At 41.2% G+C, this 14,256-nt stretch overlaps 1 protein-coding gene across 3 annotated transcripts in view; it reads left to right on the forward strand.

Moving 5' to 3' along the window:
• The window catches only part of RNF220 (ring finger protein 220), a 373,850-nt gene that overhangs the window by 217,134 nt on the left and 142,460 nt on the right, over positions 1–14,256 (forward strand). For all 3 annotated transcript variants that reach the window (XM_089514994.1, XM_089514992.1, XM_089514993.1), the window contains one exon: positions 2,885–3,014. In XM_089514994.1, the coding sequence (XP_089371120.1) occupies positions 2,885–3,014 (130 nt within the window). The remainder of the gene's footprint in view (positions 1–2,884; positions 3,015–14,256) is intronic.

The raw sequence follows: 14,256 nt of genomic DNA on the forward strand, positions 1-14,256 counted from the left end.
GGATTCATGGACCCCATGAATCTCTGATCGTGTGAGTCGTGGTCTACAAGTGTGTCTGTGGACTAGAGGCTAGATTCTTTAAGTCTGAAGTGCCTCCATTTTTTAAATCCCTTTTTATGGAATGCAATTTAACAATTGGTGAACTGCAGGAGAAAAGTTGGGAAGAGTGGCTCCCCCTTCCCCACATCATAATATAATAAGACCTCCCTGGACTTCTCCCTAGAGGTCTAATAATTCAAAAACACTGTTTTGCAACTGTAGGGCAGGGAGCCAGCAATCCTGGGTACTCTTCTCAGTTATGAAAGAGAAAGCTACTGTGATAGGTTACAAGCAGTAGGAGGGGAAGACTTGAATCAGGACTGCTGATTTGAATGCCCTCAGTATGTGAAGAGGAATGAAATCCTAATTCACATAAAGGGTTCTGTGGTGCACTTAGTTGGATGTATTATACTGTGAGGAGGCTGTTGGCAAAAGGCAGCTCCTCTGAAGCATTGCCTCATGCATAATCTGAAGACAAGGATGAGCCAAGGTTATTTCCAAACTTCTTCCAGTCATTGCCCTCTCTTCTGTTTAAACACCTCCCCCAATGCACAGTTATGTAGCCCCAGCAAACTGCTTGTGCCAACACTTTATCCTGTAGGAAGGTCTGTTCCTTTCAAGGGGATTCATTTAACTGGGGTCTGCTTTTTGCTTGGGGCCATAAAATGGCACCTTTTGCCTTTTGATTGGAAGGCCACATTGCACGCAGCCTGCTTTATGGTGCATTACTGCATTTCGCACAGATTTAACCAATTTAATCCATGTCTAATACATAAATAAATAATCCAGCAGGAGTGCTCCACATTAGATGACAATAAGAAACTATAAAGCATGCTTCCATTCACCGGAGCCATCAGATCTGGGTGTGCAACGCCCTCTGACGACCAGAGCAGCTAACACAGCTGAGGAATTTGTGCTTGTAGCCATGTGCCTCTCTTTGGTTTATGGTAACTAGGTTGTTTGCTTGAAAGTTTGAAGTTATGTTAGCAGTGTGCTGTATATTCTGATACAGTGTACAATAAAGTCCCTTGAGTAGGGAAAGAAACTGGCTTTGAAATAGGTCTTAAATGTCAAAATCTAAATTGTTATCTGCTAGTCACCCAAATTCAATTGTCTGTGATAGGCCAGGGGAGCATTTTGGTGATGATTCAAAGTGTTATAGAATTCACTATCCATGCCAGTTAACAAGCTTTTATTTAGTGTCTTTTGTGACTGTGACTGGTTGAATATGTCCCAGAGGAAGAAGTCAAGCACAGCCGATATGATTTCTGGTGTAATTCATCATGCTTCTGTTTGAGAATCATTAGCTTTTGCTTAGGAGTCTTCACCTTACTTTAGGATAGTAAAAATGTCTGTGCATTTGTTATGCCCCCCCTCCCCATTTAGGGGGACAACCTGCAATTAATACAGATGTGAGAGACATTTATTTCAAGCCAGTTGCTTTATTTCATTTCCTTTTTTTTTCTTTTTAGTCATCTCAGACTTACAATTAACCTATGTTCCCAGCTTTAATTTTGAAAGTTTATTTATACTACCTGTTCTCCTTCTGCTCTGTATAAATTCTTTCTCTTCTGCAGTTAGAGCATGCAGAGGGTACTTTAGTTCAGCATGTGGAGATCTGGCACAGTTATAGTGTGATAGGAGAGAGAAGTTCATTTGAAAACCACAGTGTTTCTGCCTCTACTTAGTTTCTTTTGAGGCTGCCCCAACCAAGGCAATCTGTGACATTTACAGGATGAATATTTGGGATATTAATGCTGAGTGAAATTTACTGTTTTAGGTCTTTCTCATTTTCAGGGCCACTTCATACAAAATGAATTTCTTTGGGTGTAACTTTCACGGCAGGGAACAAAGTTAAAATTTATTCCACTGGTTTTATAAATGTGTAAAATTTGTCTTGTAACATACGTTAAATTTTCCTGTAAATGTGATATTCAAGTAGGAAAACTATTGCTTGATGTGGGTTGATGGAATTTGTGGCATGTCTGTTTGTGGCATCAAACCACTGTAAATCCATGCCACTTCACCTACTGAAGCAGTTGTGGGTAGGACTCAAAAAAGTTGTAGTGCCCTCTCCCTCTCCTTCTCTCCCTCTTGCCTTTTGGCAATAGTGAATATAACTCTATCGAGTTATAGAGTGAGAGACATGCTCTTGAAGTTGGAGTGTGTAGCATATCTCTTGCTTCTGTGCAGGCACATAGAGCATAGTCTGTGCCAGTCATTCCTCCAGAGTGAACCTAACAGTGTCCCTGCTCTCCTTTTAATTACCTTCTCCAGCCTGATCAGTTACAAAGAAGATTATGAAACTTCTTTTGAACTAGCAATCTCTGGTTATACTACCTTAAGGCAGTGCTGGTGGATGACCTTCATGTCAGTGAAGTAGTGATCTGCTCCAGGTTTCAGTCCATACTGTAAAGGAACTATCCAAGTTGCTGAACCTTATCCCAAAAAAAATGAAGTCAGCATCTTGGAAAGCTCTTTAAAATTTCGTGCTAAAACTAAGAGTGAATTCACTGCTGCACTGACATAGGAACCCTCACTGAAGTAAGATAGCAAGGGTCCTAGAATAAAACTGAACCTGTGCCAGAACCAGTTACTGCAGCAAGTTAGAGCTATTTCTGGGCCAGCAGAGATTTCTGCTGTGCTTAACCAGAAATGTCTAAGACTTTGACATATTCCTGAAACAGAGATGAGGAACAGCATCTAAAAGAGGCCACACGGAGTTTGCTGTAGATGCCTGTAGGTATTCCTGTTAGAATCTCTTATATTTTCAAGGTAGGGGGCCACTAACTAATGGAGTCGATGCTTGCTAAAACTCAATGCTTTGACCTCTGTTTTTCCACAGGCAAGAAGAAGGCAACACTTTTTGACAGCCAGGCGCCCATCTGCCCTATTTGCCAGGTGTTGCTTCGCCCAGGTGAGCTGCAAGAACACATGGAGCAAGAGCTGGAAAAGTTAACACAGCTGAACATCAGGTAAGGACTGCTTTACTCCTCACTAATCTGTGTTCTTACCAGAGGCATCAGTGTCACCTCCAAGAACCAGCTAATGTGTAGCCTTTATCTGTGTAGCCAACAAGGCATACATACTATCTGAAAAATTTGTAAAACTCTTCTTATATGGCCTGCTTTATATAGTAAACATTTCAAATTATGATGAAATTACTTGTGTATTCTTCTTGGGAATGTATACTCTTAGCCCCAGAAATCAGGAAACATGGGACACTTCTTCGTCAGCCAGTCCTGCTAATGTTGCTGCAAAAGAGTTTACATGGAGGCCCAGTTACTTCATTGATTTTTCATACCCAGCATACATTTTATTTCTTAATTTTTAGCATGCATTTTAACTCTTAGATCAGGCTTGAAGAGAGACAGGGAGATGGATATGAAGGCCAGACTTATTTTAGTTTCCCTTCCCCTGTCTGGGCTAGTATTCCAGCTTTGCTTGACTGAAATATAAATGTTATGTGAAAGCCCTGGTTGAGGCAACTACTGCCCCTTCAACTTCCTTCTGTATAGGCTTCGGTAGACAACAACACTCTTTTCCACACCAGTGCAGCAGTGAAGAGGTTAAGCATATTGCAAAAAAGACAGAGTCCCTCAGCCCTCTCTCTTCCTAAGGCTGCCACCTACCCTGAGCCTGCCTCTTGGTCGCCTGCTATATTCACCAGCACAGCAAAAGTCCTCTGTTTTAAAAAAAATTAATTGCATTTTAACTGCTAGCAGTTATTTAGGAAATCGCTGCAGCCAAGGGTTGGCAGATCCCTGGCCTTCCTTTAATAAAACTGAAGCCTGGGAGAGAGTGTGTTTATTTCAATTATTAATGAATTCCCCGGTCATTAAAAGGTGAAGAAAGAGATCATGCTGCCGTTGGCAGTGAGGTGATGTCATCAGGTGGCTGGGAATAGCAGGAAGCAGGGAACAACCAGGTTCTGGACCGCCCAGCACCTAAATGGACCACCCCTAAGGTTTGGAAAGAAAGCCCAGCTTAGCCTGGGGTCTTTTCTCAATCAATGTAACAAGGGAGCTTATTGGACACAGGTGTAATGAGGAAGTTTACACAGGGTACAAGGGGGCCTACCCAATTCAGGCTGGACTGAGACCTCCCATATCCATTGCCCGTGTGGTATCCAGTATGAAGGCAGAATCTGCCACATCTCAGATGGGAGGAAAGAGGGGGGAAAGGCAACAGCTAAGCCATTTATCCCACGCGACACCCAGTTCCCTTGTGCGCATAATTTATGGTGTAATTTGGGCTGCATCCAACTTAATAAAGGGCCACAGCAAATTAACGAACAGGTTTAAATGAACAGAAGCAATTAGTGCTCAGAGGAGCCTGTGGAAAGAGCAAGGCTAGTCTTGGAGTGGAGCTGGCCGAAAGCAGCCTGTAGCTGGCATGAGGCAAGTAGCGGCGTGTGGGAGGGGGGCGTTTAATGGGAAAGGAAAGGAAACACTAAATCATAAAGGCTGACAAGGGCCATTGTGGGCCAGCTGACAAATGAAAAAGAATGGCATTATTCCTTTAAATAACCATGGCAGTTAAAAGGGGAGACAGCTCACTCTGAGCCCGCTCCAGCTTCATGCATGGGGAAGAGCAATAGCGGGGGTCTATATTAATTATTAACTAATGACTCCTACCATGCTGCAATAGATAACACTCAGTCTTCTCTATAGATCAGGCCCTGGGGGCTAATCTCCAGGCTTCTACAGTACATCCTGCCCCAACATGGCAATGGGAACAAACCACCTTAAATGTCATGCTGCTTTTGTGTCTCACGGGAAGTAGGGTTCAAGGGTCCCTTCCACAGAACATGGTAGATAAGCCCAATACCTTACAGAAATGTGTCTATCTTTTACGCAAATATTTATGGGTTTGGGGAGGGATTGAAGGAAAGGGGGATATTTTTTTTTTCCTAACCAGTGTGATGGCACCATCCTCTGGCTTGTGATGCTGTACATAGAAAGAACAGCTATCCATAATGGGAAAGAGAAGCTAATAACAATCCTCAAATAAGCCAATAAACCTGAAAATTAAATACATGCTTATAAATGTGATTCACTCCGGGGAAGGGGTGCACTGAAGTATTTTTAGTATAAAATAAGTAAAGTGTTAAAGCATATTTGGGTATGAAGAAAAGTGTAACAATTTATATTGTAAAATTTAAAAATATTAATAAAAAAATTAATGTGATTCGCTAGCATAGAGAAGCGTAGCTATAGCTCTTTGCCAAACTCCAGTCATCACTAAAATGGCCCGGCAGCTGTTACTTATCAATGCAAATTGGGAAAATCATCCTGGGAAGACTGAGAATCTTGTTTGTCAAGATGATGAACTTTTTTAAAAAAAAAGGATATATCAGTCACAGATTATTGTTTTCACTGTTAAATAAACACTAGAGTAAAAGACAACGAAGAGCCCAGTGGCACCTTAAAAAAACACTGGTTTTATTTGGTATAAGCTCTCATAGACTGTAGCTATCTTCTCTTATCATCAGGGATGAAGGAAGCAGTCTACACTTAGCCCTGAAAAGATGGCACCAGGATGTGTTGTCTTGTCAGCAGGGCATGGGAAGTGAACATTGTACCTTGGACCTTACTCAGAAGAATTTAACTCCAGAATTCCATGAAAAATACAAGTTGAGTAGTCGTTTGTGACCCCTGAAAACCTGTTTACAAAATCAGGAAGACGCAGAGGACACTATTCTGAGATCATTGTCTTGATGTAGAACTCCGTTGAGAAGTAGACCAACCAACAGGGAAGTGTGGCTATAACATCCACCAATGCCAGTTGTCTCACTGGCTTATTGGAGGTTCTCCCACTGGGCCACTACAACAGCTTTGCTGTTTCTTCACTTAATGGCTATGATCTGAGTTAATCTTGTCTCTGAATAGATGGTTATTCACCAGTGTGGTTTAGACTGAAAGAGTCTTGCCAGTGCAGCAGATTATGTGACCTCTAAGGGTTTTTTGAGGGTGAATAACACAATTTAATTAGTAGTTGTACCTTGGCACCTGCCTTGCCACCTAGCACCTATCATTATATCTGTGTCAACTCTGTAGAGATAGCCTAAACTGCCCTGTATAAGTGAGACAGAAGTATGTTTGTTTTTCACAAATACATGCCAGCATGGATGGAGTTAATCCCCTCCAAGCTGAAGCTTGTAGTTTTGTTTTCTTTCAATTTATATCCTTCACTTAAAACGGAAAAAAGGAGGGGGTGAAAACGCCCGGCAGGTGACATATTCTAAGAGGGAGCAGCGAAATCGTGTTAACCACTTCAAAATCTCATATATTCAATCGGCCTCTGGCAAGACATCTGCCTAATGTTAGCGCTTAAATATCCTTTTCCATTTTACATGCATTCAAGTCTCATTTGAGTGAAATGAAACGGTATTATTAAAGGGAGATTTTGCACAAATGGCCTGAATTTGACATGTCAAGTTCAATGAGGCTGTTACATATGTAATGCCGAGAAGGGGCTTCGAGGCTCCTGGCACTTGAAACAGCGCCAGTGGTTCAGAAATGAAATTTGCATGCAGTCTTTTCTCTTCTCATCCTTCCATTCCCTCCCACAGAATGCCAAGTGGCTGCCTATGCAGTGTGTAACCCTTGGTTTGGACTGGGGAACAAGGCAACCATTGCACCCCTAGGCTGAGTGCTGAGGGGAGTGAGATGCTTTCCTTCCAAACTCCATTTTGACTGAAGATAACATTCCTTGGCTCACTATGCTGAAAGATGTCTCAACCATCATCTAATCTGGCCCCACAGTTGTGCCAATTTTGTCCAGGGACACCCTAAATGATGCTTTAAATTGACCTCCCTCATTTTATAATGTAGAAAACAAGATTCTTCCACTTCCTTGTTTATTTGCAAAATGCTTTTTTATTTAAGATGTGCCCAGACATGCCCAGGGTCAGCACCCAGGGCTGCTAAAACAGATGTCCAGGGGCCCTGAATGAAAGGCCCACCCAGCCAAGTCTTGGTGTAAATCCCAAGCTTTCAGCCTTGGTGCAAACTTTTCTTTCATTTTTCCTGGTAAACAGGAGAATAGTGACAGCATGAACTTAAGAAAGATGGGTGTTATTGAGCACTCTAATTAGAAGAAGGGTAATACTCTTGCAGAGAGGTATTGCACATCTCTTGCTGAAGTAATAGGCAGACAGAAAAATGTGAAACTAAGCCCTGCCACTTCCTCCAATTTGTGTGAAAAAGGAAAAAAATCAGAAAGAAGGGGAAAGTTACCTTAATTTAAAGATACCAGATGTTGTGCTGGTTTTGTGTTGCACTATCATGTGTTCAGGCAATGAGAAGTGACCAGTGGGGTCCCACAGGGCTCTGTCCTGGGCCCAGTACTGTTCAACACCTTTATCAATGACTTGGAGGAAAAAATTGGGGGAATACTTATCAAATTTGCAGATGACACCAAATTAGGAGGAATAACTAATACTCCAGAGGACAGGATCAAAATTCAAAATGACCTGAATAGACTAGAAAGCTGGGCCACAGCTAATAAAAGCAACTTCAACAGGGAGAAATGCAAGGTACTGTACTGCACTTAGGGCAGAAAAATGAATTGCACAGATATAGGATGGGGGACACCTGTCTGAATGAAACTACATGTGAAAGGGATCTAGGAGTCCAAGTAGACCACAAGTTGAACATGAGTCAACAGTGCGATGCGGCAGCTAACAAGGCCAATGCGATTTCAGGCTGCATCAATAGAAGTATAGTGTCTAGATCAAGGGAAGTAATAGTGCCAATATATTCTGCTCTGGTCAGACCCCACCTAGAATATTGTGTCCAGTTCTGGGCGCCACAATTCAAAAAGGGCATTGAGAAATTGGAGTGTGTCCAAAGGAGGGCGACTAAAATGGTGAAGGATCTGGAAACCATGCCCTATGAGGAACGACTCAGGGAGCTGGGGATGTTTAGCCTGGAGAAAAGAAGATTAAGAGGTGATATGATAGCCCTGTTTAAATATTTGAAAGGATGTCATATTGAGGAGGGAGCAAGCTTGTTTTCTGCTGCTCCAGAGACTATGACCCGGAGCAATGGATGCAAGCTGCAGGAAAAGAGATTCCACCTGAACATTAGGAGGAACTTCCTGACAGTAAGGGCTATTCGACAGTGGAATACACTCCCTCGGAGTGTAGTGGAGTCTCCCTCCTTGGAGGTTTTCAAACGGAGGCTGGATGGCCATCTGTCGGGGATGCTTTGATTTGGATTTCCTGCATGGAAGGAGGTTGGACTGGATGGCCCTTGTGGTCTCTTCCAACTCTATGAATCTATGATTCTATGATTCTAATGACAATTGTGCTAGTCCTACAAGTTTATTTACAACAGAGGTTAGCAATTGTGGCAGCTCTGGACGTCCTTTTATGTCCACGGACCCTCTGAGGGCCACACAGACTACCAATTTTTTTAAAAAAAACCACAAAATCCTGGAAGCGCACTCATCATTCACAAAAATTGGCATTGTTTGATGTTAAGCATTAGAGGGAGGCCTTGAAATGTATTTTTAAAAGTCGATTGGTGCATCTGAAGACTTCCAAGAACAGCACTTCGCTTTTTTTACTAGAATATAGCTGGTCTGATGATGTCAAGGTGTCAGATGTCACAAAACTTCATTGGAGGCTGTGTGTGGTCTCAGGACCACACTTTGCCCACCTTGATTTACTGTAACATCAGCAAATAGGATGTGGATTAGCTTAGTCTATAATCCATATAATCTATATAATCTATTTGAAGATGTTTTCCCACTGTCTAACCAGAATTTTCCCTTCTGCAGTATACCAGATGCAGCAGGCAATTTGTTTTGTAAAATTTCAAAATAATAATAATAATAAAGAAAGAAACTAAGAGTTCCCATTAGACTAGACAAATAGATTCTGTAGGACAGTTGTACTTACATTTTATCCCAAACAAGGTTTTATCTTCCCCCCGCTCCTCATCTACAGTGCATTTTGCAGCTCTTGCTACATTTTCTACCTGGCCCACGAAGGTGAGGACATGTAAACCATCTATAAATCTGCAAGTTACAACCATGTTATGGAGTCTATTTTGTGTATACTATGCATGGAGAAAGTGAATAAACAGAATCCTGTGAATCACCTTCCAATTTAAAAGATTCCTAGTCTTTATGTTTGTGGCAAATTCAGTGACAGTTCACAAGCTTTCTTTGTTAAAGAACAGGACAGCTTGAGAGTGGTGACTGTACTGTTGCCAGTGTGTATGTTCCAGGACTTTGGGATAGCATGTAGCCCCATGCTAAGGTTAACCACAGCAGGTATTCCTACCTCTGCACCACCCTATTTGCTGCCTATAAATTCCAAATGTTCCAGGGACTACTTAAGGAGTTGTGTAAAGTGAGAGCAGATAGAAAGGAAGAATGACAAGCCAGGGTGCCCATGCCACTGTCCCTTGAAGGAGCTGCCAATGGTCTAACACCCATTCTTTTTTACTTCTATAATTTTTGCTTGTTTTAGTATTTCATTACCATGAGAATCAGCATGGCATAGTGGTTTGAGTGTCGGACTATGAATCTGGAGATCAGGGTTTGATTCCCAGTTCAGTCACTGGGTGACCTTGGGCATGTCACATGCTCTCAGCCTTAGGGGATGGCAGTGGCAAACCTCCTCTGAAATCTTGCCAAGAAAACCCTATGATAGGTTCATCTTAGGGTTGCCAAAGTCAAATGACTTTGAAGGCACACTACAACAAGAACAAGTATTACCTCATTAGTTTCATTGACTGCCTTGGAAGAATTTGGATTTTCTGGTGGTAGAATTGAGAGCACTCTGTATGCAAAAGTAAATGCTATTTTAATTTCCCCCCTCTCTTGTAGGCACAATAAGAAAGTGTCTAATCACACAAAATGCCCCCTTTAAATATACACCTAGACATGTAGTTGTATTGTGACTGTGATTTTATTTGTATGTTTCCAATACAATGCCCCTATTGAGAGAAAAGGTGGCATATTATAAAGCAAATAAATAAATGGTCCCCACTTCTTTTTTTCTGCTCAGCTGTACAAATGGTATATAAATTTGGTTTGTGATAACTCCTACACTCCCTTTCTCTGAATGTTATTATGTAGATATAATAACGAACAATAGAGAAAATGAGGCCAGACACCACTGGGTTCCATACTGAGCTCAGCTAAGACACCCCATTTTAAAGTAATGGTGTTTGTACTCTTATGTAATTATTACTTGGGTTAATCCAATAGAAATTCACCTTATATGTAGCTCTTAAGCACGTATCAGAGGGTTATCTGGATAACTCAGAAGATGACCATTCCACCCTGTGACTGTTCTCTTAATAATCCTCTTGAGAAGCCAATCCCCAACAAGCTGTAATCCGAGTCTCCCAGAAGAATAAATGGAGTACATAAAACACAAATAATTCCTATTGTCACATGTCATGTCAGGGTCGCTGCTCTCACCTCTTGCTTCCCTAGATTTACACCCAAGGACATAAAATGGCCAGGCAGCACATTGGTGTCTCCAAAGCGAGCAACACTCAGGTCTTACAGAGCTTTGTAGGAGTGAGATTAGAGACATTTATGAGTGAGGGCCTTTTTTCTTTTACAAAGCTCCATTGAAATACATAGTAAATCTCTCACTTTAAAAGCAACCTGACAACCAAGCAGAGATCTAAAGAGACAGTGACTAGGCAGCATTACTCTCAGTAAGAATTAGACCCAGGTGGCCCCCCATATTTTCCATTCACTAACTTTTTTCTCATCAGTATCTCTTGGATTCCCCACACACACACCTTTCCTTTTTTAATTTTCATCCTTTCTTTCTTCTCCCTTCTCCCCTTCCTCCTCCCCCTTCCTCCCTCGGTATCATGGCGACATCTCCAAGCCAAGTACTTTTAATTTCGCCTGTGGCCCTTGCTGACACCGTGGATATGCACAGCAAGTTAAATTCCCGCCTGATCAATAAAGCAGAAGCCGTGTGTCCAACCGGTCGATACTTTTTTATCTGTCTTCAGCCCAGTCCTGCTGATGACAGGCCTCCTGCGCATCGCCAAAGACACTCAAGGGCAACCAGGCATTCAACAACACAAGCACTTTTAAAATATATTATTATTATTATTTTATTATAATTTTTTAAAAAGAAAACTCTAATACATTATAGTAAAAAGGGAGAAGATAGTTCATGATGTTTGGCCTTTGCTTGAAACATTTTTATGATTTATCTTAATTTTTAATTGAAAAAAATTTGTGAATTAATTGATTTCTGGGGCTTGCCAATTAACATTGTAATTGGGTGCATGATAAATTCTGAGGTAGTGTAATTTTTTATTCTTGTCACCAAGAGGGGCCTGGTAAGGGCAGATATTTTCTGTGTGTCTCCTTATAGAGAGCACATTCTTCCATCCAAGTTACACCCTGGCTTAATGTTACAGGCTTCTTCAGAAAAAGAGCAGTAACGTAATCAGGGCACTTCACTGAAGTTCTGAAAGATGTGACCTCTCAGAGGATAGATTCATTCCTGGAAAGTTTTAAGAGTGAACCAATTGCTTTGCAAGATCCCTTTCTTCTTAGTTTCTCTTTGCAACTTGAAAATATATAGATAAGTGATGCTTCTTCCAGTAGACTGTGCCCAGGGCCATGGCTTGAATGCAAGGCATGATATGCCCAGATTTGCAACCCAAGGAATATTCATATAATTTTCAGTCCTCATCAAAGCATAGTAGACAAGACAGCTTCTCCTGCCTGTTCATTCCCTTATTCTGCACACTTGGAACTCTGCTTACTACAACATTTGAAAGGACCAAAGGGAGTGACTAACCATGGGTTAGCTTGTGTATATGAACAGTTTCCAAATCACAGCTTAAGAGTCCTACCTAAAAACATTTGCAGTGGAATGTAAAGGCACACAGGGATGGAAACGCTATTATAGCCCAAGCAGAGCTAATTGGAAGAAAACTTGTGTTATTCTGGTACATGTTGAGTGGGGAGTTGGAAGAAATAGCTAATTATCATATTGTGAGAGTACTAGTAGATTATCACTTGTTCAGATTTAAAGTCTTGTGTTATTCTCATTCAGTGTATGCATTATACAAAGTCCCCATGGACATCACAAAATAGGTAAGTATGGCTGCATGAGAAAAAGTGGGAGTGGTAGGCCTTTCTGGGTTTAGACTAGCAGAAGACTCTGTGTAGTTCAGTGTTATAAATAAATAGCACTGGATACAAATACAGTGGGACCTTGGTATCTGTTGGGGTTTGGTTCCAGGACCCGTCATGGATACCAAAATCTGTGGATGCTCAAGTCTCATATTCAAAAGCATAGTAAAATGGAGAGGGCCAGTGTGGTGTAGTGGTCTGAGCATTAAACAAGGACTCTGGAGACCAGGATTTGAATCCATGCTCAGCCATGGAACCCGATGGGATGACTTTGAGTAAGTCACACTCTCTAAGCTTCAGAGGATGGCAATGGTAAACCATCTCTGAAAAATATTGCTAAGAAAACCCCATTATAGGGGTCTTAGGGTCTCCATAAGTCAGAAATGCCTTGAAGGCACACACCAACAATAACAACAACAACGTAAAATGGTGTCTCTTATATAAAATGGCAAAATCAAAGTTTGCAAAAATATATAGCGACCTGACACACAATTGTACAGGAGAAGCTTTTTCCTGGCATGGATCATGAAAGAAGCTTTGTATGCTTAGTTAATGTGAGTTAAGCTGCTATCAAAGGCATGAGAAGAAGGACAGTCTAGTAGCTTTGTGATATTAAACCTATGTCCTGGTGAATTCATGCCCTCAGTAAGTCATCTTGGCCTAAGAAGAGACAGAGACATAATAGTTACTTCAGGCATAGAAACCATGGACATAGACACTTGTTCTCTCTTACTGTGTGTCTGTTCAAGTCTCCTGTGGACTTACTGTGACCCCATGAATTTCATAGGGTTTTCTTAGGCAAGGAATACACTCAGAAGTGGTTTTGCCAGCTCCTTCCTCTAAAATATAGCCTATTAGCTACTGGGAGCTTAATATCAGGTCTAACATTGTGGCTGAGATGCTTTGTATGGTGGACCTAGAACTAGACCTTGGAATGCAAATGTTCAGACTCTGACATGTCCTTTATGTGACATTAAGTGAGTCTGGCAACTCAAGTCTGCCTCCTTCCTGCCATGCCTATAGAAAGGTTAATAGAGGTTATAATTTTAAACTTGTAAGTGATTGTGAGCCACATAGATATTTGAAGGATGAACTGTCATAGATAGAACAAGTAAACTTAGAACATAAGCCTGGGTACTCTGGTGAAATGCAGTGTGAGTGGAGTCATGGACAGGAGGGTAGATTGATCAACAGAATGTATGCAAAATGTGTCTCACGTCTTTTCTCCTGTGATTAAGTACAAATGTACTTTTGGCACATTAAAACTGCCATGATGGGGATAATTATTCCCTCTTCTATGCTTATGATAACTCCATATACCTCTTCCCCTCTGGTCATTATTCATCAGGCTACTGAAACAGCTACTGTTGTTTTCTTTCCTGGGAAGGATTAAACAGCTGGGTTTGTAGAGTATCTACAATCTATAAGGAGAGGTAAAACAAAGAGACAAAAATGATCATCTGTTGTTATATGCCTTCAAGTCATTTCAGTTTACCTCGACCCTAATGCAAACCTATCATGGGATTTTCTTGACAAGTACCAAAAACAAAAATAAACAAGCAGATAACTGATTAATTAATTTAACTGTGTTCCAAGGCAGCTTCAAACATATATCACAGCAACTGTAATCTGATTATAATATTAAAATTTATTATGTGCATATTTTTGTAATTCTTTATTTCCTCACTGAACTGCTCTTAACATGCAAATGATTGTTTTGTGGATTTCTGCCCTAAAGTGACTGTATATTGAGAGGACATCACAGGCCATCCAGAGCTTGTGCAGCTGGTATTTTGTCTAGACGGGACTGTTAAATGTAGGCTGGCCTCCCTGGGTCATACTGATTAACAGGTTCTCTATTAGCATTGTAACAAGAGTTCAGGAAACTGATACAAATTGATTTTAGAATGTCCAGGTTGTTTGCCTGCTTTAGCAAGAGATGTACCACCTCAGGAGTATACTATTTATTTATGGCTGAGCATCCCATTATTTGGTAGGTGCCAAGATAACAGTACTGATCAGCATTTTTAAGGGCTTTCCAGAAAATACAGTTTAGCCAATAAATACAGGTCTGTCCTT

Source organism: Sceloporus occidentalis, unplaced genomic scaffold, assembly GCF_023333645.1.
Source record: "Sceloporus occidentalis isolate IW3139 unplaced genomic scaffold, rSceOcc1.0.p SCAF_3, whole genome shotgun sequence".
Taxonomy (NCBI): Eukaryota; Metazoa; Chordata; class Lepidosauria; order Squamata; family Phrynosomatidae; genus Sceloporus; species Sceloporus occidentalis.